Raw genomic sequence first — 26649 nt, 5'->3', positions numbered from 1 at the left:
ACACTCAGAACATTGGTGGAAGGATTCAAGAGAAAAGGAAGGGCACTTCTGCTACTGGAGTGGAGCTTGGCGGTAGGGGGTAGACGTAGCGCTGGTGGCATATTGGCTTCTATTGTCTTTGTGAAGAAGGGTGGGCCATCTGCCCAAAAGGAGTCTGGGGGAGCAATGGTGTTTAAGATGGGAAGGTGGTCTTCGAAGTGCTGGTGGGGGCTGCAGGGTGTAGTAGGTACAGCCAGAGGCTGCTAGGCAGAAACAAGCTGAGGCTGGCCAAGAGGGTGAGCATGCATGCCTGGCAGCAAGGATGACCCCCCCCAACACCAAGGCTGGCTTCCCCAGCTCTCCTCTCGGCAGTGGAGGTGGGGGGAGGGCGGCTCCAAGCTGGAGGCTGCTGGGATTCTTCCAGGGCTGGGGGGCTGCCAGCCGGGTGGGACCATGAGTTGGGCAGCCAAGAGAGCTGCGGATGTTGGCAGAAGAGTGTTCGAATGATAGACCAGGGAACCTCAGCTGGGGAGGGCGGGAAATGAAGACAGAAGGGGTAGCAGGGGAGGAAGCAAGGCCTAGTGTCCCGCTGAGTCCGGAACCCGTGCCCCACAAGGGACTGAGAGTGGGCTGGAGAGCCTGAAGGCTATGGGTAGAGAGGGTGCCTGATTCAGCGATTTCAAGGGTGGAGCAGTTCCAGGTGGTGACATGGCCCTGGGCAGCCATCGGTGGGGGTGGCTGAAGTACAGAGCAGAAGAGCAAAGGAGCGGGTCACTGGAGATGACGAGGTCATGAACCAAGCAGACACAGGCCCTGATGGGCTGGCATGTGACTGCTGAGCTCCTCCTGAGTGAGGGCAGAAATGAGTGGCTGTTAGGACTGTAAGCCACAATCACCCGTGAATGGAAGGGGTGGGAAGTGGTAGATTCGGAGAGCCTGCCACAGGACAGCACTTGGCTGCTTTAAGCACCCTCGGTACTTGCTGCCAGCCTCCCGCAAAGAGCTGGTGGCTGTGAGGCCTCAGTCACGCTCAGAGTCCTCTCCAGTTTCATGGCCTGGCAGGCTAAGACTAAAACAGGTACAGCCAGAAGCTGCTGGGCAGAAACAAGTTGAGGATGCTCAAGAGGGTGAGCATGCATGCCTGGTAGCAAGGATGACCTCCCCTCAAGACGTGACAGGCTAGGACCAAGGGCTAGCTGCACAGGCAGGTGGACCAGTGGGCAATGGGATGGGTAAAATCTACCTCTAACCATGGATGGGCATGGGGTCAGTCCTCCTCCAGCCAGCCTAGCTGGCAAGGCCAGAACATTCACCAGGAAGCTGAAGCAGCCTTGTGCAAACAAGTCTCAGGCTGGGCTCTGGCAATAAATGTACTGCTTCCTGGTATGTCCTCAGCTCTGGCTTTGTGGCAAAGAACACAGAGGGCCAGACCAGGGAATGATCAACAGATGGGAGTTGCAATGTGACCCCTAATGTAGCAGCACAAGACACCCCATTGCCAGCCTCCTGCCCCAGTAGGTCCATGTTGGCATACCTTGATGGGGGCCAGGGCAGTATGAGTTTGGACCTCGCCAGGACAGCAGGGAGGCTCTCAGGGAAGGAGGCCTGTGGCCAGGAGACGGCCTGCTTCCTAGCTTGGGCATGTTCCCTGGCCCTTCAGATATCCTAGCCTGTGACTCCTGCCTGAGAATGAAGCCCTTTGGCTGTAGTACTTACTAGAGCAAGTGGATCCTGGGCAAGCAGCTCCTAAATGCAGGGGGTGAGAATCAGGCCAGGCAGCAGGCATCTAACTCTGTCCCTGCAGGGACAAGTGGGCCAGGTATGCCAGGTCCCAAGGAGGAGAGTGGGGGCACCATAATCAGGGAATGGTAAAATCTAGACAATACCCAGAGAGTTCAGGGAAATGCTTCCCCATATCACACACTCACACTCTGCCAATACAGGGCACTCTCCTAAATGTTAGCCGTCAAGTATGCCTCTGCACACCACCCTTGTGAGGCAGCCACCTGCGCTAAGGCTATTTCTTTGTCCACCAGGACCTGGCTCGTTGCTCTTGGGACATCCTTGCAGAAGGGTCCTCTCTACCTCCCTGTGTCCACAGACAAACATGTCAGCAGAGACTGCCCAGTCCAGGTACCCTCCCCCAGCCTACAGATCCCAAGGTCCTTCCTCCACTCAGCTTCTCCAGGAGCTTGATGAAGCCAGAGCTGTGCCCAAGGGTCAGACAATGAGAAAGCTGGGACAGCCAAAGGCAGGAAGAATGGGGGCCTGCCCACCTGAGTTCCTGAGGGCTTGCATCAGAACTGAGAAAGACAGCCAGACATTCAGCCTGTCCCCAAAACTACTGCGACCCAATCTCCCTGAGACCCAGGGCCATTGTCAGAGCAGATAGACTGGGCCTATCCAAAGTCCTTGGCTTTTCAGAGCTGTGTTCATCCCCTGACTCTGGACCCTCGGCATGGGGAGTGGAGCCTGGTGAGTGTTCCCTTTGGGTGCTGTCAGGTGAGTGAGAAAAAGGGCTCCCACCTTCCCAGGTTTCCCCACCCCAATCTCTGTGACTGGGGGAAGGGGCTTCATCAGCAGTACTGCGTGGGACACCCTTGCCTGCCCACCATACCTTCAGTCAATAGCGAACTTGCTGGTGACCCCACTTTATAGGTGATGGCCTGGAGATCCAGGGTTGTTGAATGACCACACACACAGTCAGGGAGGACTCTGAAGGCAGGGCCCCATGACAGCTGGCCTAACAGAGCTATCATCAGCTCTGACAGATGACATAGGCACAAAGGCAGCTGGCCTAAGTCACACTGGGGCCAGCTCCTGCAGGTGTAGCTACCCTGCCCAGGTGAGAAGAGAAGGCGCTACAAGGCACTCACGTAATGAAGTCTAGGAAGCTGGCGAGTGGCTCGTAGGCGTGGTTCCTCATGTGGCGGAACTCCACCACCATCTTCTCTTTGAGCCGGTCATCGATGACTGACACAGTCAGAGGTGATGCCTCATTGGCCAGGAAGTTACCGTAGTCAGTGCTCTGCAGATGCAGTTTCAGGTCTGAAACCCAAGAGTAGGGGGTAAGGGTTAGCCTTGCTGGGCCTCCCCAAGGGTCCCAAGTACCCATCCCCACCCCAACTCTGAGCCCCAGGTCTCCCCTGCCACTATGTCCTGCTACCACCCTAACCTCCATCTCCCTGTTGGCTCAGGGGCTACCACAGGGCAACTAAGGTCCTGGAGATGTGCCAGATCCTTGGGTCACAATCCAGCACATGGGGCCCCAGAGTCCAAGCATTAGAGGAATAGTTCCTCCCCAAGATGATAAAAAGGCCTGGGAAACTCCAAGGTCCAATCTACAACCCACAACCTTTGAGGTCCTTCTGTATGCTAAGCTGTAGGCTGGCCCTAACCTAGAGCCAAGTAAGTCATGAGCCCTGTGCTCCAGGGCCTCGGGGTCAGAGGGGCAAGCTAACACACCCCAAAGCAGACACAAGGCACATGAAATAAAGGAGATGCCTGAAGCTGCGTGAATGGAGTGGATAGGGCACCAAAGATCAGACTGAGAATATGAGAAGGCTACAAAAGGTTGGGCTACAGCAAAGGGCAGGGGCAAGAAAGGAAACAGCCAATAGGATAGTGTGATTAACAAGTGGTCTACAGGGTGAATGAGTGACATGTGGGGGAGGTGAGCCTGGCAGGAAAGACTGGGTGTCTCTTCGGAATTGCCAGAGGCAGGCAGGTAGGCCAATCGTGAGGGGCTCTCCTGAGCATTCAGAGACAGGGTAAAGGAGAAGGAAGGAGAGGCGGAGCAGAAGGGCCCAGGGGAAGCAGGCCAGGGGAGAGGCAGGGGGATTTTTTTTTTTTTTCTTTTTTTTAGACGTAGTTTCGCTCTTGTTACCCAGACTGGAATGCAATGGCACGATCTCGGCTCACTGCAACCTCTGCCTCCTGGGTTCAGGCAATTCTCCTGCCTCAGCCTCCTGAGTAGCTGGGATTACAGGCACACACCACCATGCCCAGCTAATTTTTTGTATTTTTAGTAGAGACGGGGTTTCACCATGTTGACCAGGATGGTCTCGATCTCTTGACCTCGTGATCCACCCGCCTCGGCCTCCCAAAGTGCTGGGATTACAGGCGTGAGCCACCGCGCCCGGCAAGGCAGGGGGATCTTGATGAGAACCCAACAACAGTCTCCCAGAGTGTTTCGTTTTTTGTGTTTTTGTTGTTTTTATTGTTTTTTTTTTTTTTTTTTTTTTTAGAGATGGGGTCTTGCTACGTTTCCAGGCTGAACTTGAACTCCTAGACTCAAGCAATCCTCTGACCTCAGCCTCCCAAGTAGCCTGGACTACAGGCATGTATGTGTTTGCCAGAGTGATCTTTTTAAAATACAAGGCAGACCATGTCACTCACTGGCCTTAAACTCTTTCCTGCTCCTACTTCACTCAAGAAAGAGACTCCCTTCCAAAGCCTCCGTGTCGTCACCCCACCATCCCCGCTTTACCTCTCTGACTTAGGTCCTGCCATTCCCCCATGCTCACTATCCCCAGCCATGTCCCTACCTCAGGGCCCTTCCCTGTCCCCTGGCCTGAAAGTGGAGCTGTCTCCCTCCCTTTCTTCAGATCTCTCCTCACATGCCCACTCTTCAGAGGCTTCTCCAGCAGCCCAGCACTGTCCTCTCACTTGTGTTATTCTTCTTTGCAGCACTATCCCACCTGATACAGGATACAGAAACTCCCTGAGGATACTACCAAGGACAGTGGCTGAGAAGAGGCCCAGGCACATGGCGGAAACTGGTTTGGAAGACTACATGTCTCTCCGTCCCCCGGGGAGGCTGCCCAGGGGGTGAGAGGAGAAGCTGCACTTGTGGCCCCCTCCACATGCTCTCCTGGCCAAGGCCTCCCCAGGTGTCTTTGAGGCCCAGGGGACCATGCCATCCTGGGTTTCTTAGAGAGGACTGAGGGAACCCTGTGATGCCCCTCCTGCTGTACTCCAGGAGAAGACAACCCCAACCTGGAGTCAAGTGTGCTAAAGCAGAGAAGGAAGACAGCATGTTGAAGGGGGGTGTGCACAGGTCTCTGGAAAGGACGCCTTCCACCTTCATCTCTGGAGGGATGGGGGCAGACCACACTCATACTTCTGTGGCTCCTGGGCACTCATGGAGTGAACTTCAACCTCCTGAGGCCTGCAGGAGACATCTGCTGCCTTCACCATCCCTCTGCAATTGATCACTACTTTTCTTCCATGGCCACCCAATAGAGCACAGAAGAGAAGACCAGGCAGGGCATGCAGAAGCCACCAGCCCCTGTTCTGCTCTGTGGACCCCAGTGCCTTTTGCCTGGGAAATGTACACTCTCCTACATCCTTACCCCAGGCCATCTGCAATGAGCCCTTGCCCTGGGATCTGTTCTCGCACATCCTCATCACATCTAATCAAGCCTCGGCTCCTCCTATAATAAGGCATGGGTAAGAAAAGGTGCTTTGCCCAGTAAACTTCCATGGTTCCAATATTTCATTATCTATTCTAGAAGTGGGTTTCATGTGCTGGATTTTAATATCTTTGAGCTTGGGCAACTGTACATGTCTTTTTGTGTGTATGTGTGAGGCGGAGTCATCCAGGCTGGAGTGCAGTGGTGCGATCTTGGCTCATTGCAACCTCCGCCCCCCGGGTGCAAGTGATTCTCTAGCCTCAGCCTCCTGAATAGCTGGGATTACAGGCATATGCCATCATGCCTAGGTAATTTTTTGAATTTTTTTTGTTTTTTTGTTTGTTGTTTGCTTGTTTGTGTTTGTTGTTTGCTTGTTTGTGTTCTTTTGAGATGGAGTTTCACTCTTGTTACCCAGGCTGGAATGCAATGGTGCAACCTCAGCTCACAACAATCTCCGCCCCTCCGGGTTCAAGTGATTCTCTTACCTCAGCCTCCTGAGTAGCTGGGATTACAGGCATGCGCCACCATGCCCAGCTAATTTTGTATTTTCAGTAGAGACAGGGTTTCTCCATGCTGGTCAGGCTGGCTTGAACTCCTGACCTCATGATTTGCCCGCCTCGGCCTCTCAAAGTGCTGGGATTACAGGTGTAAGCCACCCATATCCAACCTAATTTTTGTATTTTTAGTAGACATGGGGTTTCACCACGTTGGTCAGGCTGGTTTTGAACTCCTGACCTCATGATCCGCCTGCCTTGAAGTCCCAAAGTGCTGGGATTACAGGCATGAGCCACTGCGCCCAGCCTGCAAGTCTTTTGAAAAGAAACATCGTTTATTTGCACAAAACGGAGAGATTGTTAATGCTCCTGATGTGGTTTTGGTGGATGTGAAATGGTGAGATTATTAACTGGTTCCTCTTGCTGTGGTATTAAAATGAAGCCTTCTTCATTTATCAAGTCATGTTCATACTCTGATTTTACATACTTGGGGTTCTGGCCCAGGCCCAGCAAGTGCTGAAATCTCCACTAGGGGAAGCTGCAGAGCGGATGGCAGCTGGGAGCCAGGACTGGAATACAGTGCTCTGGGTCTGACCCAGGCACTGGTGAGGCAGATGCCAGACCAAACCTGTCTGCTTATTCACACGGCCACTGCAGCCAGCCAAGAGCCCTTCTCAGGCCAGGAAATTCCTTTCTTTTCAGCTATAGCCTGGGCCTAGAGGCCAGGCTAGATGTACAGGGTGGGCTCCAGGGAAAAGCTCGGTCATTTGGGTGGCAGCACTCCTGCCAGTGGCTCCGCTATTCCCTGGGACTGGGAGTGTGGACCCCAGTCTGGCTTCCTGATCCCTCCCCTGCAAAACACCAGGAGTGGGCCCCACCCGGGCATCTGTGTACATACTGCTCTTCCAGGGCCTGGCACAGGCTGTTGGGAGGCTTCCCCAAGTGAGCTGTCACCTCCCACTCAGGATCCTCATGAGCTCTCAAGCAGCATGAAACTTCCTCTGCTCCAGCCTCCCACTTTGCTCCACATGGCTTCTCTCCTTAGCTCAGCAATTTCCCCACTGCCAAGCACCTTTCCCCTCCCCAGGCCTCTGTGACTCTCAATCCAACGCCTGGCATTGGTCAGGGGAGTCCCCTCATCCCAACATGAAGAGGGAAACCTAGTTCCACTCTAACTAGAAACACATGGGCTGTATGGTGTACTCAGCCCCATGCCAGGAGCAACCTGTGTGCTCGACCTCTCAGCCATGCCTATTTCACAGCCTCAGGAACAGAAATCAGACAGAACATGAAACCTGCCCAGAGTCCTAAAGTTGGGGTGTAGAGGGGCTGGGATATGGAGCAGGCCTGGGGATTCTGTCTGTCCCCAGATCTGGTCTCCTCCTCTCCTCCCCACTCTGCACCTCCTTTATCGCTCTCTTCCCTAGCCCTTGGCCCAGGACAGGCTTTTCAGATATGGACTCAGCTGTCTCAGGCAGATTTCAGTCCCAGATGAGCTGGCAGGTGGTAGCAGAGGGGTGGGAGAGGCTAGAGCATGCCTTCTTCCCCTCCTCAGAGGCGGCCTGGACACTCACTGACAGGCAATGGACCATCAGCACCGTCACTGGACTGTCATCAATGAGGGACAGGTCCCTCTGGCGTCCCTTGTGGCACCATCCATTCCTAGAGAAGCCAGGAATGTGTGCACATGAATGGGGGGCAAAGCCAAGCAGCAGACTCTTTTCTAGGCCCTCCACTCCTGGGCTCAGCATGGGCCTCCAAGCAAACACCCCCGTGCCTTGGCTGCTGTGTTCTGCTGACGCTGCATCTGGGGAAGCCACGGCTCCAAGCACTGCTGGAACGCAGGCAGCCGGGTGGTTTCTGCTGGCTTTGTCAGATCAGAGCAAACCCGGGAGACACTACTGAGAATCCTGCCCAAGGCCTGAGTAGTCTTTCTTACCAGGAAACTTATTTTTTAAAAGCCCCCAGGGATGATGTCAAAGGGCCGTTCCAGACCACTTTCCCTGGCCAGACCCCACATCTCCCTGTGACCCAGGGAAGGGGGACAGCCTGCCAGCCAAGAAGGCGACTTAGAGGAGGAGGCCTGCTGAACCCTCAGCTCACCCATGAGAGGACCACACAGGGCTTCTAAACCAGCTCTGGCCATGTTGGAGAAACCTGGCTCCCAGACCCAGTGGCTGGCAGCCCCAAGCCCTAAGACAGTCCCAGTCAGGGCTAGGACAAGGCTGGTTGGGATGTTCCCTCCTCCCCAGCTTCCTGCTCTCTCTGAGGGATGCGGAGGAGGGGATGTGACTGGGAGGGGACGTGACTGGGAGCAGGATCTAAGCACAGGAGGAGAGGCCTGGAACTTGTTGAGAGCTTTGTGGGAGACCTGGCCACCCAGGCCTGGCCCAGCCCCTGAGGGCAGCCAAGGACGGCAGGGGCTCTGGGAAGCCAGGGGCTAGTTCTGCTCTGGGCCTTGGGCTCAGCAGCCTGACAGCCTCGGTGATCAGTGATGGCCACTGAGAGGCCCAGACATGCCTGGCTGAGGCATGAGCAAGCAATGTTCTGGCTAGCACAGACTCGGGGGACCGCTCTGGTCTACCCACAAGCCCAGCTGTCTACCCCAAATCCTCCCATCCATGGCCCAACACCAGGAATGTCTGGCCAGTTTGGGATCTCTCACAGTGAAAGACTTCCTTGGAGACTAATTTCTCATGTTCAAGAAGATGCTGCTGCTCTCAGGAAGTTCCCTCTGCTGTCTGATCTAAACTCCAACTCAAGCACCAGACCAACTCGGTCTCCCAGTGTCTCCAGCCTTCCCTCAGGCCTAGGCTTGCTCCTCAGCCTGCACCTGGGACCTTCCCATACCTCCTTTGCTTTGCATGTTCATGTCCCCATGTTCTGATGACTCCCCCTCAACTCCATCTCCTGGCACTACCCAGGCCTCCTGCCCCACATCTTGGCTCCTTACTCCCAAGTCCACTCTCCACACTATCACGAGAATGAAGTCCTCCAACTCTAATGTGTCACTCTCACCTTCACCCAGAAGTCACTGTGGCCCTGGAGCTGAAGCTCTGCTTCTTCCCCACAGCTTGTGAGGCCCCGTGCCCTCAGCCCTAGCATTACCTCAGCCCTTGACTGGTCTAATAGTGCTACTTGCTGGCCAGCGCGACCTTCCTGTGATCTTTGCTCCAGCAAGTACTCCAGGGAAGTCCACAGGCTGCCGGAGACAGAAGCCCTTGAAGTACAGGAAACAGAGCTGCTTTCTCAGGCCCATCGAGAGGCTGGGTTGGGAAGACACACCCCCAGCCTGGAAAGTGAGAGTCCCTGCCCTCCTGCCTCCACAGGGCGGCCCTGTCCACCCTGAGGTTGCCTGTGTCAAGGATCATTTCCCTGGCTCCAGCAGGACAACTGAGATCTTTCAAGAGGCCTGGGAAGGCTGCAGCCCAATACCCACTTGACCATCAGGCTGCACCAGACTCAGGCTGGCCAAATAGTGGGCCCCAGTTGGCACCCCTATCATCCTAGTCCCTGATTAGTAGGAGGGCATGGGACACCCAGCCTGCCCAGTGTTTTCTGCTCTCTGAGACAAAGTATAGGCTTGGCAGCCAGCCTCAGACAGGCCTTGAGAGGTGGCAGCTGGGCAGCCCTGCCCATGACCGCTTCCTGAATCTTTTCCCAGATCCTGCCAACCCAGAAGGGGATCTTTCAGCCCCTGCAAGCCTCCCAAGTTCAGAAGGCACATGGCCTTTCCAGCCCCTAGGCCTCTGCAGCTCCTCCCCAAGGGCCACAGGGAGGCAGAAAGGAGGGTCCTGGCCTATGCCAGAGGGTTGTTCCCACATGCCCCAGGGCCCAGCAGGCATGGAGGCAGCGCCTGGCCAGCACACTAGGTGGAGTAGCCCTGCTTTAGGCTCCCCCGTGGCCTCATGGTCGGCCCACGAAGGGGTCTTGCTGGCCAGCTGGCTACAGCAGAGTGTGAGAGGACAGTGTGTTCCCAGACTTTATTTCTGCTTTTCCAGAGGTCACTCAGTGAGGCTCTCCAGGGTAGCTCAGGGGTTTTCAGGAATTGAGGCCCACTGAATGAAACCAGATGTGAGAACATGCTCCCTAGAGTCTGGTGTGCCCACACTGCCATTCTCTGCAAGAGTGGCAGAGCCTTAGAGCCTGTTCTACCACTCCCCTGGGTCTGGCTGAGAAGTTTGCTTCAAATAAACTAGACCTGGGCTCTACCTCCAAAGCTACAACTTCTAGTGGCTCAAAGTAGGAAAACTCAGACAGATGTACCCATGTGGACAGATGGCCAGGCTGGTGGCCCAACAAAGTGAGAGCTGCCCTACCCCCCTTGGTGAATGTGCTGTGCCTGACCTCCTCCCTAGGCTCAGGGGTGGGAGGAAACCTTTTTTTTCATATCAGCTCCAAAGCAGATGTGTGCACTGGCTGGCTGGATTTGCAGGGTCAGAGCATCACATCTGGAACTTTCAGTGTGGGAGCCACAGCATGGAAACCATTAACCCTGGGTTTACCTGGGGCCTGCAGCACAGTCTGAGCATCCTCTTCAGTTCCCAGGTCTCTGCCAGGGCCCTTCACAGGCTCCTGCAAACCTTACATAACACCAATTGACTGTGTAACCCAAGTTCCAACTCTTCCTATCAAATGCCAGCTTTCACCCTTCCCCCATGCTACCTGCCATTCCCCATCCAGAGCCTTGGCACCACCACCCTCAATTGGGGTATCCATGGCACCTTTCCCTGGCCAGTGCAGGCCCACCCATCACCCATCAACTGATCCATGCCACAGCCCCAACCCCCTCTGCAGATCAATTTTGCTAGATCACTGACTTCAAGACATCATTCCTTATGCAACTGAGTGGGACAGGGGAGAAAGAATCTGGGCTTCAGAGCCACAAGGACCTGGGTTCAAATCCTGTCTACAAGTTAGCCCTAAACCACTTGTGGAATATCTCTATAACCAGGCCCCTGGCCAGTCACTGGGTAACAGGTTCTGCAGTGCCAGCCCCCCAGGGCACTGCATGGACACTGAGAAAAGACACTGGTTTACAGAGAGCTGAGCACAGCATACCACAGTCCATTTCTCCTGGCAGACCCCGTCAGCCCAGCAGTGTGTAGCCTTGACTCCAGGCTGTTGCTCAGGCTGTCCTACTAAGACCTGCATAGAATGTACCTGCACACAATGTTCCTCCTCTCCATGGTCTGTCCCAACCCCTTTCCCAGACCTCTAGCATGTCCTCTTCCCTGTCATAAAGCCTGCAGGGAACCTTGTACAGCACGAGCATGCTAACACTCTGCCATCTCCTGGGGAAAGAGAAACAGGGCTGGCCCAAGATCTGGGGCTTCTGTCCCCAAGCCTACATCTCACCTATCAGCAAGATCATAGAGAGCTCTGGGTAGCCCCAGCAACCTGGATAGACTGAGGCAAGGACCCAACTCTGCACCACCCACCACACCCTGAGCTGCCTTGAGAGTCTCGGGAGCAGAGAGGAGGTAGTGTAGCCAAGAGCAGCTTTTGCTTCATGGGAAATCTCTGGGCTGGCAGGACAGCAGTCTTGGGAAGAACCTGGAATCTCCTTCTGGGCACAGTCACATGCAAGTTACTAGGTTTCAGGTAGCTGAGGCAGAGTTCCTGCAGGGAAAGGACAGTAAGTTCTCCTTCCTCAGTCCCTGAACCCACATTTTGTTTCATGCTAGATGTTTTTCAGTGAGGTGAGGCACTTAAGTAGGGGAACGGGGCTGATCTGCAGAGATGGTCCAACTGACACTAGGGGCCAGTGGCACTGCCCACCAGCAAGATCAGACACAGGGATCAAATGGGAAGTCACCTCCCAAGTCCAGGAAGCAACAGGATGTCTGCCCTGGGTTCATCACCCCACTCCCTGCTCTGGGACAGGTGGCAGGTGGTGGCAGAGACACACTTAATTACTCTCATACTCTCAGGAACACCTTGTCCCTGAGGCTGGGAGAATGAAAGCATTTCTCACATCCTAGGAGGAAGTCAACTCGTTTGACAGTCAGGGGGGTGCCAGGCAGGCGACAGTCTTGTGTGCCAAAGGGAGGGGCAGAACTGGTTACTGCTGCACCTAGGGCAAGTTCCAAGAAGCTCTCCTCCGACTGAATGGAGATCCGCCTGGACAGCCCCTCACCAGGCTGTTCCCACCCAGGCCCTAAAGCTCCATAGGACTGGTATGTCCCAGGAGACACAGGGCTTACAGGGCAGCTTCCCTATGTTCCCTGGCCACAGCCCAGCCTGAGAATCACAACCCAGCCTCACCCTGGGAGGCAGGGGCCACGCCCTCCCTTGCTGCTGCTCTGCACTTTGACCGAAGCAAGCTCTTTCTTCTCCAGGTTTGCCACCACAGTTAAAGAACCTGGAGGCTAGACTGGATCTGGAGCTGTGAAAAAGAGCTTCTTTTCATTTTCCCAAAGATATAAGTTTGCCTGGGCATGAATAAGACATAAAGTGATCTCGCCTGGCCAGGTGCCAGGTAGCCCAAGGAAAGCCAGTTATGACAATGAGCTATGCTCAAAAGCTGGCCCAAGGCTGGGCACGGTGGCTCACACCTACAATCCCAGCACTTTGGGAGGCCAAGGTGAGGGAATCATTTGAGCTCAGGGAGTTTGAGACCAGCCTGGGCAACACAGTGAGACTGTCTCCACAAAAAAAATAAATAAAACAAAATGTGCCCACCGTGGGAGTACATGCCTGTAGTCTTAGCTACCTAGGAGGCTAAGGTGGGAGGACCGCTTGAGTTCGGGAGGTTGAGGCTGCAGTGAGCTGAGATTATGCCACTGCACTCCAGCTTGGGTGACAAGAGGGAGACTCTATCTCAAAAAAAAAAAAAAAAAAAAAAAAAAAAAGCCGGCCCATGCCCATGTCTAGCTTCTAGGTCTGCTGGCCTGCACCAGAGCAATCAGCTCTTGATGCTGGGCTCCTGTTCTACATGCATAGCTGTCTTGAGAAAGGACACGAAGGAAAACTGGGCCTCACTCGGGTAGAGGTGAAGGGGATTTCTAGGGTTCCCTAGAAGTGGCTGTTCTTAGTGAAAATTAACAGGTCAGGCTAGATTCTGGCTAGAGTGATCTTTGCCAGTTCCATGGTGCCTATAGCCAGCACAAAGAAGACAATTAGGAAATATTCATTTTGCCTTGACCTGTGTTCGGGCTCAGGGGATCAAACCTCATCTGGGGCTGTAAGCTCATGCACTGTCAGCATAGAGTCCCATTCCCTGTGGCTCATGGAAACTAGACAGAGGCTGGGTGTGGTGGCTCATGCCTGGAATCCCAGCACTGTGAGAGGCGAAGGTGGGAAGATCGCTTGAACCCAGAAGCTCAAGACCAGCCTGGGCAACAAAGAGATTCTGTCTCTACAAAAAATACAAAAATTAGCCAGGTGTAGCGGCACATCCCTGTGGTCCCAACTACTCAGAAGGCTAAGGCAAGAGGATCAACTGTGAGCCCAGCAGGTAAAGACTGCAATGTTCATGCCACTGCCCTCCAGCCTAGGTGACAGAATGAGACCCTTTCAAGAAAGAAACAGAGGGAAAATAAAAAGGATGAAGGAAGGAAAAGAGGGAGGGAGGTAGTGAGGCTGGTCCTATACAGCACCCCCAGGACCCCACCCACCCTGTCTTCCAGCCCCCCTCTCAGTGCCCCTGCTCAAGGGCCCGGTGGGACAGGTGCAGGGGTAGCAGTAACATGCCAGCCAGAGTGAGCCAGTGCTGTGGACCTGGGCTGGCCCTGGGAGGGACATGGCCACCTGCTTGACCACACAACGGAAGCTAGGTACAAATGACAGAAGCCACTGGGGGAAGTGGAGGCATGGAGCCTGGGCGGATACTGAAGGGTAACATTCCAGGACCCTGTGCTCCCCCATGCCTTGTGATATAATATCTAGTTTGAAGCTTAAAGGGTTGGGGGTGGGAGGAAACAGGCAGAGCTGCAACCCATGACCTGGCAGCCTCAGGGCCCTGTGTGCTGCGTGTGGGTTGCAGCTCATCTGTATTCATCAGCTCCCAACCCTTCAAGTTCCAAGCTAGATCGCATGTAGCAAGGACTGGGGGAAAAGACAAGGGCCCCAGAAGCAGGGTTCCTTTCCCTTGACTACCCCTTCCTGAGTTGGGGGCCAGTTCACAGAGCTGTACTCCAGGCATCGTGCCGTGAACAAATGAAAGAATAGATAAACAGAAAAAAATTTCAAGAACGTAGAGTGACTGGATATGAAATGCCAAGACAGGTGTCAGGACACTATAATTAAGCCCTTGGGCCTCACCTTGGACTCAGCTTCTCAGATGAAGTAAGAGAGCTGGATAAGGGTACCTCCAGGAGCCTCTCCAGCTATGACACTGGGGGCCACTGAGGGCCACTCAGGGGCTCAGGATGAGACCAGTGGCCTGGATACCCATGGAACAGCCTTGGAAGAACTGATGGCAGGTGTAGGGGAGACCTGGGGCTGTGTAGCCTCTGAATGGCCACCAGTACAGGGACAGGGACAGGCAGTAAAGGCTGAGTTGCAGATGACTCGTCAGCGGGGAAAGCCCCATCCACCAGCCAAGCATGAAAGCCTCTGTTGAGGTCAAGGCCTGAAAACCGCCAGAGCTGGCCAGGAAAGCAATGTCCAGCACCAGTCAGGGCTGCTCCTCCACACACTCCTTTCCCCTGCCACCAATCTGCCTGGCGGTCCTCAGGACCACCCACATTCACACAGGGGCAGTCCCAGCCCTGTCCCCTGTGCCTACTCCTTGGTCCTTCAGAAGAGTTGCTAGGTATGGACACACAGAGCAGGCGCCCAGGCCACACAGCAGAAGCCTAGCCTACTAAGGCACCTTTCGGGGCCTTGATTTTCCTGCCTCTGAAGAGAAGGAAAGACAACATTCCACCGCAGAATAGAGTTTTTTAAACATCAGCCAGGGAGTAGGTGTTGGAAGAGGCAGAAGCCAGGGAGGCCAATGGAGAGTTCCCCAAATTGGGGTACAAAGTAGAACAGAGTTGTCAATCACCTAATGATAACCCATCGCCAGCCTGACTATGTGGACCCATAGTGCTTACATGGTGTTCAGGTGCCTGGTTTGGCCATCTCCCAGTTGCCCTGCATACGTGTACCTATACATGCCACATACAGCCTACATGCCCCTCAGAGTGAGTGCCAAATGAGGTTGAGAGGAGAGGAAAATTCATCCTCTGTCCTGAAGACAAACTTTCCCTCTCCTGGAGGGGCCAGCGTGGCAGGACAAGAGTGGTGACCACCTAGGGAAGTGAATGGTTCTGGGAGGCTGAGAAGTGTAGCTCTGACCCCTGGGCTGCCTCCAGCTACTACTTGGAGCTCCCAAGACCCCGAGGTTCATAGCGTACTATGCTGTACCTGCATATCCAACTCTGAGCTACTGGCATGACCCAGGTAAGGGCAGATGAGGACGGTGTGGTGGGCAAGGCTGAAGCAGCCTGCCCCAGGCACCAAGGCAGAGAGCATCAGGAAACTTCCCCTGGCCTTCTCCTTCCTGACCCAGGAAGACAGGGCACAGGGAGGTGACGGTGGGAAGAGATACACAGACATGAGACACTAAGCTACAAGCCCCACCTAATCTGAGAAGGCCAACTGGGGCTTAAGTGAGGGAGGCAGGGCCCAGGGGACAGTGCTGGTGGCAGGTACCCCATGGAGAAGCAGAGGAGAGGCAGCTTGGTGGACTCAGGGTCTAGTCACACCTCCCTCCCCAGGCTCCTTGACAGTAGAGTGATTCTGGTGCACCCCCTTGTGGTGAAAGGGAGGATGGAATTATCCACAGCAAGAGGCCACTCCAGTTCCCCCTCAACACATCCCTCAATTTAAACACTGCCTCAGACTCCCGGTCTGCATCTCCCAGCCATCAACCTCTGAGGAAGTGGGATTACCGGTACCCACAGAGCCATGCAGGAATGCATCATAAAGAACAGGAGCTGGCCGGGCACAGTGGCTCATGCCACTGTGGCTCATGCCACTTTGGGAGGCCAAGGCTGTAGGATGACTTGAGCCCAGTTTTGAGATCAGCCTGGTCAACATAATGAGAACTTGTCTCTGCCAAAAATAAGCAAAATCAGCTGGGTATGGTGGTGCATGGATTGCTTGAGCCTACGTGGTCAAGGCTAAAAGAGCCATGATGGAGCCACTGCACTCCAGCCTAGGCAGCAGAGTGAGACTGTCTAAAAAAAAAAAAAAAAAAAAAAAAAAGGCCGGGCACGGTGGCTCAAGCCTGTAATCCCAGCACTTTGGGAGGCCGAGGCGGGTGGATCACGAGGTCAAGAGATCGAGACCATCCTGGTCAACACAGTGAAACCCCGTCTCTACTAAAAATACAAAAAATTAGCTGGGCATGGTGGCGCGTGCCTGTAATCCCAGCTACTCAGGAGGCTGAGGCAGGAGAATTGCCTGAACCCAGGAGGCGGAGGTTGCAGTGAGCTAAGATCGCGCCATTGCACTCCAGCCTGGGTAACAAGAGCGAAACTCTGTCTCAAAAAAAAAAAAAAGAACAGGCCATGCATGATAGTAGATATGAGCCTAGAAAGCCAAAGTGGAGACCACATGGACCTGTGTCAGTCATGAGAAACTGCTCTGTCTTGCGTGAGTGAAGACAGAGTCTTCAGAGGGACATGCCTGAAGAGGACATGGAGGGAAGTGTGGGCATCCTCAGCCCTTTACACTCTTGCTCTCTCAGCCAGCCCCTCCCGTCTCCAATTCCCTTTACCCAAGTCTCAACTGCTTTTGTCTCTACTGCCTAGTATGTGTCTAATAAAAGCAAGTGCTTAATAACTCAGAAACAGAAAAATCTATGGCATGGTGCATCCCTGGGGTTGGGGGCAGGGACCCAGCTTTTCCTCCCCCACACACCCAAAGCCTAGTACACAGTCAATGCTAATAAAGAGCCGTCACTAATCCAATCAGGCAAATATCTGGTTTTTTTGTTTGTTTGTTTGTTTGTTTTTAAGACAGAGTCTCACTCTCGCCCAGGCTAGGGTGCAGTGGCAGGATCTTGGCTCACTGCAACCTCTGCCTCCTGGGTTTAACCAATTCTCCTGCCTCAGCCTCCTGAGTCGCTGGGATTACAGGCACCCACCACCACACCTGGCTAATTTTTGTATTTTTAGTAGAGATGGGGTTTCGCCATGTTGGTCAGGCTGGTCTTGAATCCCTGACCTTGTGATCTGCCCGCCTCAGCCTCCCAAGGTGCTGGAATTACAAGCGTGAGCCCCTGCGCCTGGCCAAGCAAATATCTATTGAGCATCCACTCTGGCTAGGACTGTGCTGTTGAATCCTTACAACCTATGAGTAAGCGATTTCTGTTTCATTTTACACATGTGGGCAAACACATCTCTGTATTACATAGCTGGCCAGAAAGGAAGCCTTGGTCTGCCTGATGCCTGGCTCTACACAGAACTCAAGAAAGGTCTTGAGCAGGCGCAGATGACTTAGAGACGGTCATATCATGTCTTTCATGATATGACCTGTTCATTCTGGATGTAGATCCTCCTAACAAGTTGCACCTGTTCATTCTGGATGTAGATCCTCCTAACAAGTTGCACTGTGTCTGATCACTGAGCCCAAAGCACAAGAGCAACTACAGGTTAGGAAGCGGACCCTGGTGCTACAGTAGGCATCCTGACCACAGCAGGAAGAGTGAATGGGTGGCCTGACTGAGGGCCAGGGGCAAAACTATTGGAGGCAGACTGGGCCCTCAGGGACAGTGGTTCTGTTCCATCTCATTCCAAGTCTAACAGCCGTTAATGTGGGAGAGACTCTGCTATGTTCAGTGTGTGCCACTTAAGAAAGCAGTGAGCCTGGGCAACATAGTGAGACCCTGTCTCCACAAAAAAAATAAAAATAAAATATTAGCCAGGCATGGTGACACATGCCTGTACTCCCAGCTACTTGGGAAAGCTGAAGTAGAAGGATCACTTAAGTCTGGGAGGTCAAGGCTGCAGTAAGTCATGATTGTACACTGCAATCCAACCTGAGTGACAGATTAAGACCCTGTCTGAAGAAAAGGAGCTGGGTGTGGTAGTTCATGCCTGTAATCCCAGGACTTTGGGAGGCCGAGGCAGGAGGATCACTTGAGCCAGGAGCTCAAGACCAGCCTAAGAAACATGGCAAACCCCTTCTCTACGAAAGATACAAAAACTACCTGGGTGTGGTAATGCGTGCCTGTAGCCCTAGATACCTGGGGGGGCTAGAGTGGGAGGATTGCTTGAGCCTGGGAGGTCAAGGGTGCTGTGAACTGTGTTTGGGCCACTGCACTCCAGCCTGGGCAACAGACAGAGACCTGGTCTCAAAAAGAAAAAGAAAAAGAAGGAAGGAAAGAAAGAACGAAAAGGAAGCAACCAAGCAGGGAAGTGAGACTAACATATTCCGGAAGTGTTTTATGCTAAATGTTTTGTTTTTTGTGTGTTTTTTTGTTTGTTTGTTTGTTTTTGAGATGGAGCCTTGCTCTGTTGCTCAGGCTGGAATGCAATGGTGCAATTTTGGCTGACCGCAACCTCCACCTACCAGGTTCAAGGGATTCTCTTACCTCAGCCTCCTAAGTAGCTGGGATTACAGGCATGCATCATCACGCCCGGCTAATTCTGTATTTTTAGTAGAGACTGGGTTTCTCCATGTTGGTCAGGCTGGTCTCAAATTCCTGGCCTCAAGTGATCCACCTGCCTTGTCCTCCCAAAGTGCTTGGATAACAGGCATGATTCAGCCTAATTTTTATAATTTTAGTAGAGACAGGGTTTCACCATCTTGGCCAGGCTGGTCTTGAACTCCTGACTTCGTGATCCACCCGCCTCAGCCTCCCAAAATGTTGTGATTACAGGCGTGAGCCAACGCGCCCAGCCACTTAATGTTTAAAATAAGGTGTTAAGGCATTTCCCTCTCTACCATCAAGAAACCCTAGTTACCCAAAAAGCCTTATTCACCAAGGGTCCTGGATGGCTGACATCTTCCTATGCTGACGCTACTTTAAAAGGCATAGCAGGGATTCAAGCACTGGCTCCACCTCAGAAACCAGGCCCAAAAAATCACTGAGTAAATCCAAGAAAAAGTATATGTTATCACCCACCAGAGCAAGTTCTGACAAGACATCCTGTGGCAGGGATTTGGAAACAGCAGTTATTGGCTCCTGTGGGGACTCTTACTGACTTGACCATAAATAGCGTCCCAGATAAAACTGGGCTAAAGTATGTACCAGTGCAAGATACAAACAACAAAGGGAATATAGGAGTGGCGGTGGGGAGGAAGAGACAAAGGACAGACAGAAAAATGACCTGCCCAGAGGACCTGTACCTGGGGAGGGACCCTGTGGCTCTGGCCAGGTGACATGAGAAAAGTCCAGCTCTGGCTTGGACCTTAAGTCCCCCACTGGACTTGGAAATCTTCAGGTATAAAGAGAAGTGGTTTCATGGGGGTTCCCTAAGACTCAGACCAGCCCTACAATGCTTCGAACAAAAACCTGGACCACAAACAAACCTCCCAGGCTCTCCAGCACAGGCCTCAGCTTCGATGTCTGCTGAGTGTGGGTACTCTTCTCTTTGCTTACCTGTATATTCTATTTTTCCTTATTTTAAATATCTTTACTGACTGTTTCAAATTATAAAGTGTGTTCACTGCAAAACATTTAAACAATAGAACAGTACATAAATAGTAAACACTGAAATGTTCCCCCTCCCAGCCTCTATAAATCCCTCTCCCCAGAGGTTGTCACTCAGGACAACTTGGTGCCTATGCTTTCAAAAACATGTGTATATCCATCTGGTATTCTATCAAGATGGGATTACATGTAACGCTTTGCGCCTAACAGTAGATTTCTACATCAGCCCTCACAGAACTTCATACTTTTGAGCACTCTCTTGTAGTATTCCACTGTAAGAACAGACCATGGTTTATTTAACCAGACCATAACCAAATCAGTGGATATTCCATTGGTTCTAATAGTTTGCTGTTACCAACAAGGCTGGTGTGAACACCTCTGTACATGCTATCCTGTGCTAATCTATTGGGATATAATTTTATTAAGTTGGGTTGCAGGGTCACATGGTATATATATGCAGTGTTTTGACAAAGGGCTGACAATGTATAGCCCTTGAGAGTCTACACCAAGTCATCCGTCTACCAACTTTTTAGAATTAAAAAATTATATTTAGACAAAAAGAAAATAAGAAAACAAAAAACCACCATGCCCCAGTGTCATTCAGGAAGAGACACGGCAGGAATCTGGAGGGAGAGCCCGGCTGTCCCTCTCTTTGCTCCGCTTGTCAAACTGGGCTCCATGCCAGGTGTCCTCATTAGGCCACACTTGTGTCCATTTGGCCCACAGTTAAGGCTGCTCTCTAGCCTCCTGGCAGGACTAGTGGGCAGGGCTAGGCTTCCAAGGGAGCTTGCCTTGACTATGAGCCAACAGATGGCCTGGTGCGGGCCTAACTGCCGCCAGCCAGTGTACTGGTGACTTCCAGGTTGGTACCTTTAGTGCTACTTTCCCACACCTGCCAGACTCCCTCAGACATCTGAGATAGAATGCCTCCCCTCCCACCCACCTCCAATCTGCACCCCTAACCTTCCTACCTCTCCTCTGGTGGTCCCCATCTCAAAAAGAGCTCCAGCATCCACCTAGTCATTTATTAAGTAGCAGCCTGACTTTTAACCCCCTTCTAATAAAAACTGGCCCAATCTTATGGATTTCATTTCCCAAGATGATCTCTGACCCGGTCCTTCATGCCCCCTCATTCCACTTAGTCCATGTTCTCCTACAGGGAGAGCTGCAAAAGTGGCTAGCAAGTGTCCCACTTCCGGCCTGCTCCCCCAAATCCATCCTCTAGAGCCTCAGAGCAAGTTTCTTTTTTGTTTATAATTGACATGTAATAATTGTACATGTTTATGGGACGTGATTTTTGACACATATATACACTGTGTAATGATCAATTCAGGGTATATCCATCAACTCAAACATTTATTACTTCTTTGTTTTTGAGACAGAGTCTGGCTTTGTTGCCCAGACTGGAGTACAGTGGGGCGATCCTGGCTCACTGCAACCTCTGCCTCCTGGGTTCAAGCGATTCTTCTGCCTCACCCTCCCAAGTAGCTAGGGATTACAGGCACACACCACCACGCCAGGCTAATTTTTGTATTTATAGTAGATACGGGGGTTTCAGCATGTTGCCTAGGCTGGTCTTGAACTCTTGACCTCAAGCGAACCACCTGCCTCAGCCTCCCAAAGTGCTGGGATTACAGGCATGAGCCATCACGCCCAGCCTATTATTTCTTTGTGTTGATAACATTCAAAACCCTCTCTCACAGCAGTTTGAAAATATATAATAAATTATTGTTGCCGGGCGCTGTGGCTCACGCCTGTAATCCTAGCACTTTGGGAGGCTGAGGCAGGTGAATCACGAGGTCAGGAGATTGAGACCATCCTGGCTAACACGGTGAAACCCCATCTCTATTTTTTTTTTTTTTTTTTTTTTTTTGAGACGGAGTTTCGCTCTTGTTACCCAGGCTGGAGTGCAATGGCGCGATCTCGGCTCACCGCAACCTCCGCCTCCTGGGTTCAGGCAATTCTCCTGCCTCAGCCTCCTGAATAGCTGGGATTACAGGCACGTGCCACCATGCCCAGCTAATTTTTTGTGTTTTTTTTTAGTAGAGATGGGGTTTCACCATGTTGACCAGGATGGTCTTGATCTCTTGACCTCATGATCCACCCTCCTCGGCCTCCCAAAGTGCTGGGATTACAGGCTTGAGCCACCGTGCCCGGCACCCCGTCTCTATTAAAAAAAAAAAAATTATTGTTAAATACAGTCACCCTATGGTATAGAACAACAGAATGTATTTCTCCTATCTAGCTGTAATTTTGTACAGATTAATCATCCTCTTCCTCATAGCAAGTTCTTTTTTTTTTAGACAGGGTCTCACTCTGTCACCCAGGCTGTATTTTAGTGGTGTGATCATGGCTCACTGCAGCCTCAACCTCCCAAGTTCAAGCAACCTTCCCACCTCAGCCTCCCATATTATTATTTTTTTAGAGATTGAGGCTGGCCTCAAACTCCTGGGCTCAAGTGATCCTCCCACCTCAGCCTCCTGAGTGGCTGGGATTACAAGTGTTAGCCACCATGCCAGGCCCAGAGTGAGTTTCTAACGGTATCATACCACCAACCCTACTTCCTCCACAATCCCCACTTCTTCACCCACTAAAGGGTTAGGTTCCCACACTGGCTCATGGTAGCAAGATGCCAAACCTCCCCCTGGCTAGCCCTAGCCTCCATTCCTGCTCTGGGGCCTCATCATCGAAGGCGGCAGCAGCAGCAAGCTTGATGGGGGGGAGGGGGGCAATGAGCACAGCAGGCTGCCAGTCATCACCAATGACTGATGCCAGCTTATCCACCAAGGAGCACTGGGGTCTCCTTGTGCAGCAATGCCACTGTCCAGGGTGGTGGGGCCAACATGAGGGAAAACTTCAGGCCTGTGTGGGACCAGGCTCTCACAACTCCACATGCTTGTTCCCTTCCTTCCACAGAGTAAACTCTCCTTCTGTTATTGCCTTCTGCACAACCTTCTTCCAATGCCCTTCCCCAGCCCCCAGCTCCTCTCTCTTGCTTGTAGTCACTAGATTGTCAGTATCATGTCATCTCTTCCTTTGGATCACATCTAACTCAACTAAACTTATCTTGCCATCCAAGTTGTGGTCATCTAATTTCACCAATTCAATAGAGTTTCCTTTGATAAAATGAAACACATAAAATATATACATTTTTTTTAAGTTGGAGTTTCACTCTTTTTGCCCAGACTGGAGTGCAATGGCACAATCTTGGCTCACCACAACCTCCACCTCCCCGGTTCAAGTGATTCTCCTGCCTCAGCCTCCCAATAGCTGGGATTACAGGCATGCGCTACCACGCCAGGGTAATTTTGTATTTTTAGTAGAGACAGGGTTTCTCCATGTTGCTCAGGCTGGTCTCAAACTCCCCACCTCAGGTCATCTGCCCACCTCAGCCTCCCAAAGTGCTGGGATTACAGGCGTGAGCCACTGTGCTGGGTCAAAAATATCTTAAAAAAAAATTTTTTTTAACCATAACTCTAATCCTTCCTGAGCCATATGTCCTTCTAAGACACCCACAGCCTTTCAGGAATCAACCCAATCTATTCAGACCTCACTGCTGCAAACCCTCAACACGTTACTCTCCTTTCACCTCGCAAGGCTGCTCTCATGCATGAGGCAGTTTCGTGTTTCTGAGACTACCAATGCTATTCCTTCTCCCTATGTTCTTCCCACCTCTTGGCCTGGCTAATTTTGGGGGAGGCAACAGCTTTATTGAGATATAATTCATTTGCCATACAATCTGCCCAGTTAAAGTGTACAATTCGGCCGGGCGCAGTGGCTCAAGCCTGTAATCCCAGCACTTTGGGAGGCAGAGGCGGGTGGATCACGAGGTCGAGAGATCGAGACCATCCTGGTCAACATGGTGAAACCCCGTCTCTACTAAAAATACAAAAAATTAGCTGGGCGTGGTGGCACGTGCCTGTAATCCCAGCTACTCAGGAGGCTGAGGCAGGAGAATTGCCTGAACCCAGGAGGCGGAGGTTGCAGTGAGCCGAGATTGTGTCATTGCACTCCAGCCTGGGTAACAAGAGTGAAACTCCGTCTAAAAAAAAAAAAAATACAAAAAAGTAGCTGGGCATGGTGGCACGTTCCTGTAATCCGAGCTACTCAGGAGGCTGAGGCAGGAGAATTGCCTGAACCCAGGAGGCAGAGGTTGTGGTGAGCCGAGATTGCGCCATTGCACTCCAGCCTGGGTAACAAGAGCGAAACTCCGTCTCAAAAAATAAATAAATAAATAAAGTGTACAATTCATGGTTTTTAGTATATTCACAGCAACCATCCCCACAATTAGTTTTACGACATTTTCATCACCCCAGAAAGAAAGCCCATACCCATCAACTGTCACCCACCATATAACGCATCCCCTCCCTGAAGTACCTGCACCTACTGTGCACTCAATGCTGCTTGATGGTCACCTAGTCTGTCTGTTAGGCACACTTGCACCAAGCAAGGCTGGTGTGACATATTTATATTAGCTACTCAAGGCCCACCATGGCACCTGTCTCCTGGGAGTGACAGCAGTGAATGACCACAGTGGAGCAGCTGGCCTCTCCAACTGTTCACTTGGTGCCAGGCCCTATGCTTCCACGTCACAAACATCTTAGAGACCCTAATATTATTCTCATTTTACAGCTGAGGATAAATGACTTGCCCAAGGTCACAAAGCCAGTTAAGTGGCTGAGATGGGATCAGTTCATCAGTAAGGGCTTCTCTAACTGTCTAGACATTGTCTCTGCCTATTCACTGCTGTCACCTTCTAGCCTTACCTTATTCTGTTCTCATTAAGGTCTCCTTGATCTCTGAATGGCAAAACTAAATGGAAGGCTGACTTTATTCCAGTCTCTTGGCCACATTTAGCACTCTGTACCTCATTCATTTTCAGGCTCTCCTTTGGACCTACCCACATTTCAGGGAATGCCTTTGGCAGGACCATCATCCTCCCCCAAGTCCTCTGATCAACTGAAGCACTTCCTGGGGGAGAGTCCCCTCTTCAGCCTCTACTCTTCTGATTCTATGCCATCTCTTGGGGACCTTGACCACACCTCTACCTCAATTCCCCAAGCTCAGAACTGTAACACCTGAGCACCAAAAATAGCCTTTGCATCTCCACTCAGATGGCTCACAGATGCCTCAATTTCATCTTCTCACTCCTTCAACCTGTTCCTTCTCATATTATATACCACTGTCATTTCATTTTGCTACCTACACAGTTGCCTAAGCCAGAGATGAGGACATCGGCCTTAACTTAGTCTTCCCCCAGCCTTCTTACCCAACCCTCAAGTCCTATCAATTCCCCTTCCTAAAATTCTCCTACAACACTCCCAGCCAACGCTTGAGGTCAGACTGCCATCACCCCCAGCCAGGATTACTTGTAAGAACCTGCAAACTGTTCTTCCCACCTTCAGGGTGGCCTCCACCTTCAAACTGCAGGTATCCTCTAATGTACAAGTCTAATAGTTTTACTATCCCATCCCCTGCACTCAGGACAGAGTCCTTTCTATGGCTTTTACAATCCTTCAAGAGCTAATCTCTCCTTAACTTTCCAGCCACACTCTTAACCACCCCACAATCAGTCTGTGCTAAATGACTTGCCACACTATCAACATTTGCATCTGCAGTTTCATGTGACATCGTGACTGGCGATTGGCCAAGCCAGCCTGGAGTCTCTCTTCTTCCTGCATGAGATTGTCTCTTGTGAAATAATGTTGAAAGGCACAAAGAAATGTAATGAACAGAAGACAAATGAATCAGGGTAGAGATGGATAAAAGTGTTATGGACAACAGTCAGCACATCACACATGGGCGATTCAACCATAGCTTCCAAGGATCTAACTCTCTGGCTGAGAAGAACAATCTTCAGGACCACTAGCTTACATGGAAGTTGAGAAGATCACAGGACTCCTCTTGAGTATTAATTATATTTCTTTACAACAGAAGGGAGATGTCCTGACTGGCCCAAGTATCAAGTAGAGCTCCCATTCCAAATTAGGAAACGCATTCTGGTACTTAGCTGAAGTGCTGCTACATAATCCAGCAAGCCATTTGCTTTTCTGTATTTTCCAAGTTTCTGAGCAAGTGGAGAGCTAAACTATCCATGGAAAAAAACAAGAATGATGTCCAATACGGTATCAATGAGAACCCTGTATGACTCAGATTATGGTCTCTAAATATCATTTTTTAATAAGAAGAACCAAGTCTCCTATGAGAAATGAAGACTCTAGGTCTGGGTCAAGAAATGTTCAAGGTGAGATTAGAACATATGGACATACAGGCCAGGCGCGGTGGCTCAAGCCTGTAATCCCAGCACTTTGGGAGGCCGAGGCGGGTGGATCACGAGGTCAAGAGATCGAGACCATCCTGGTCAACATGGTGAAACCCCGTCTCTACTAAAAATACAAAAAAAACTAGCAGGGCATGGTGGCGCGTGCCTGTAATCCCAGCTACTCAGGAGGCTGAGGCAGGAGAATTGCCTGAATCCTGGAGGCGGAGGTTGCAGTGAGCCGAGATTGCGCCATTGCACTCCAGCCTGGGTAACAAGAGCGAAACTCCGTCTCAAAAAAAAAAAAAAAAAAAAAAAAGAACATATGGACATCCTAGGTTGGATGCAGTGGCTCACACCTATAATCTCAGCACTTTTGGAGGCGGAGGTGGGTGGATTACCTGAGGTCAGGAGTTCAAGACCAGCCTGGCTAACATGGTGAAACTCCATCTCTACTAAAAATACAAAAATTAGCCAGGCATGGTGGCACAGGCCTGTAGTCCCAGCTACTTGGGAGTCTGAGACAGGAGAATCACTTGAACCCGGGAGGCAGAGGTTGCAGTGAGCTGGGAATGCACCATTGTACTCCAGCCTGGGCAACAAAACAAGATTCTATTCCAAAAAAAAAATAATAATAATACAGGCATCTCAGATAGTAAGGAAATTCTCAATGGCTACAGGGTTATATAAAAAAGACTTGGCACCCACTTGAAAAGCTTCCACTGGCCAAGAGACAATTTACGCATTAATAAGGTTAATCAACTGAAACATAACAAATACATTAAAATCCTTTAGTGTGGCCAGGCACAGTAGCTCACGCCTATAATCCCAGCACTTTGGGAGGCTAAGGCGGGCAGATCACAAGGTCAGGAGTTTGAGACCATCCTGGCCAACATGGTGAAACTCCATCTC

At 51.6% G+C, this 26649-nt stretch overlaps 1 protein-coding gene across 1 annotated transcript in view; it reads right to left on the bottom strand.

Moving 5' to 3' along the window:
• ATP6V0D1 (ATPase H+ transporting V0 subunit d1) overlaps window positions 1-26649 on the bottom strand; it is a 45192-nt gene that overhangs the window by 12941 nt on the left and 5602 nt on the right. Inside the window, exon 2 of the mRNA XM_003936299.3 lies at window positions 2856-3027. Coding sequence (XP_003936348.1) covers window positions 2856-3027 — 172 coding nt within the window. The remainder of the gene's footprint in view (window positions 1-2855; window positions 3028-26649) is intronic.

The sequence above is a fragment of the Saimiri boliviensis genome, chromosome 1 (assembly GCF_048565385.1).
Source record: "Saimiri boliviensis isolate mSaiBol1 chromosome 1, mSaiBol1.pri, whole genome shotgun sequence".
In the NCBI taxonomy this organism is placed as follows: domain Eukaryota; kingdom Metazoa; phylum Chordata; class Mammalia; order Primates; family Cebidae; genus Saimiri; species Saimiri boliviensis.
The sequence above is the reverse complement of the archived record's forward strand: the minus strand, read 5'-3'. Positions and strand labels throughout refer to the sequence as shown.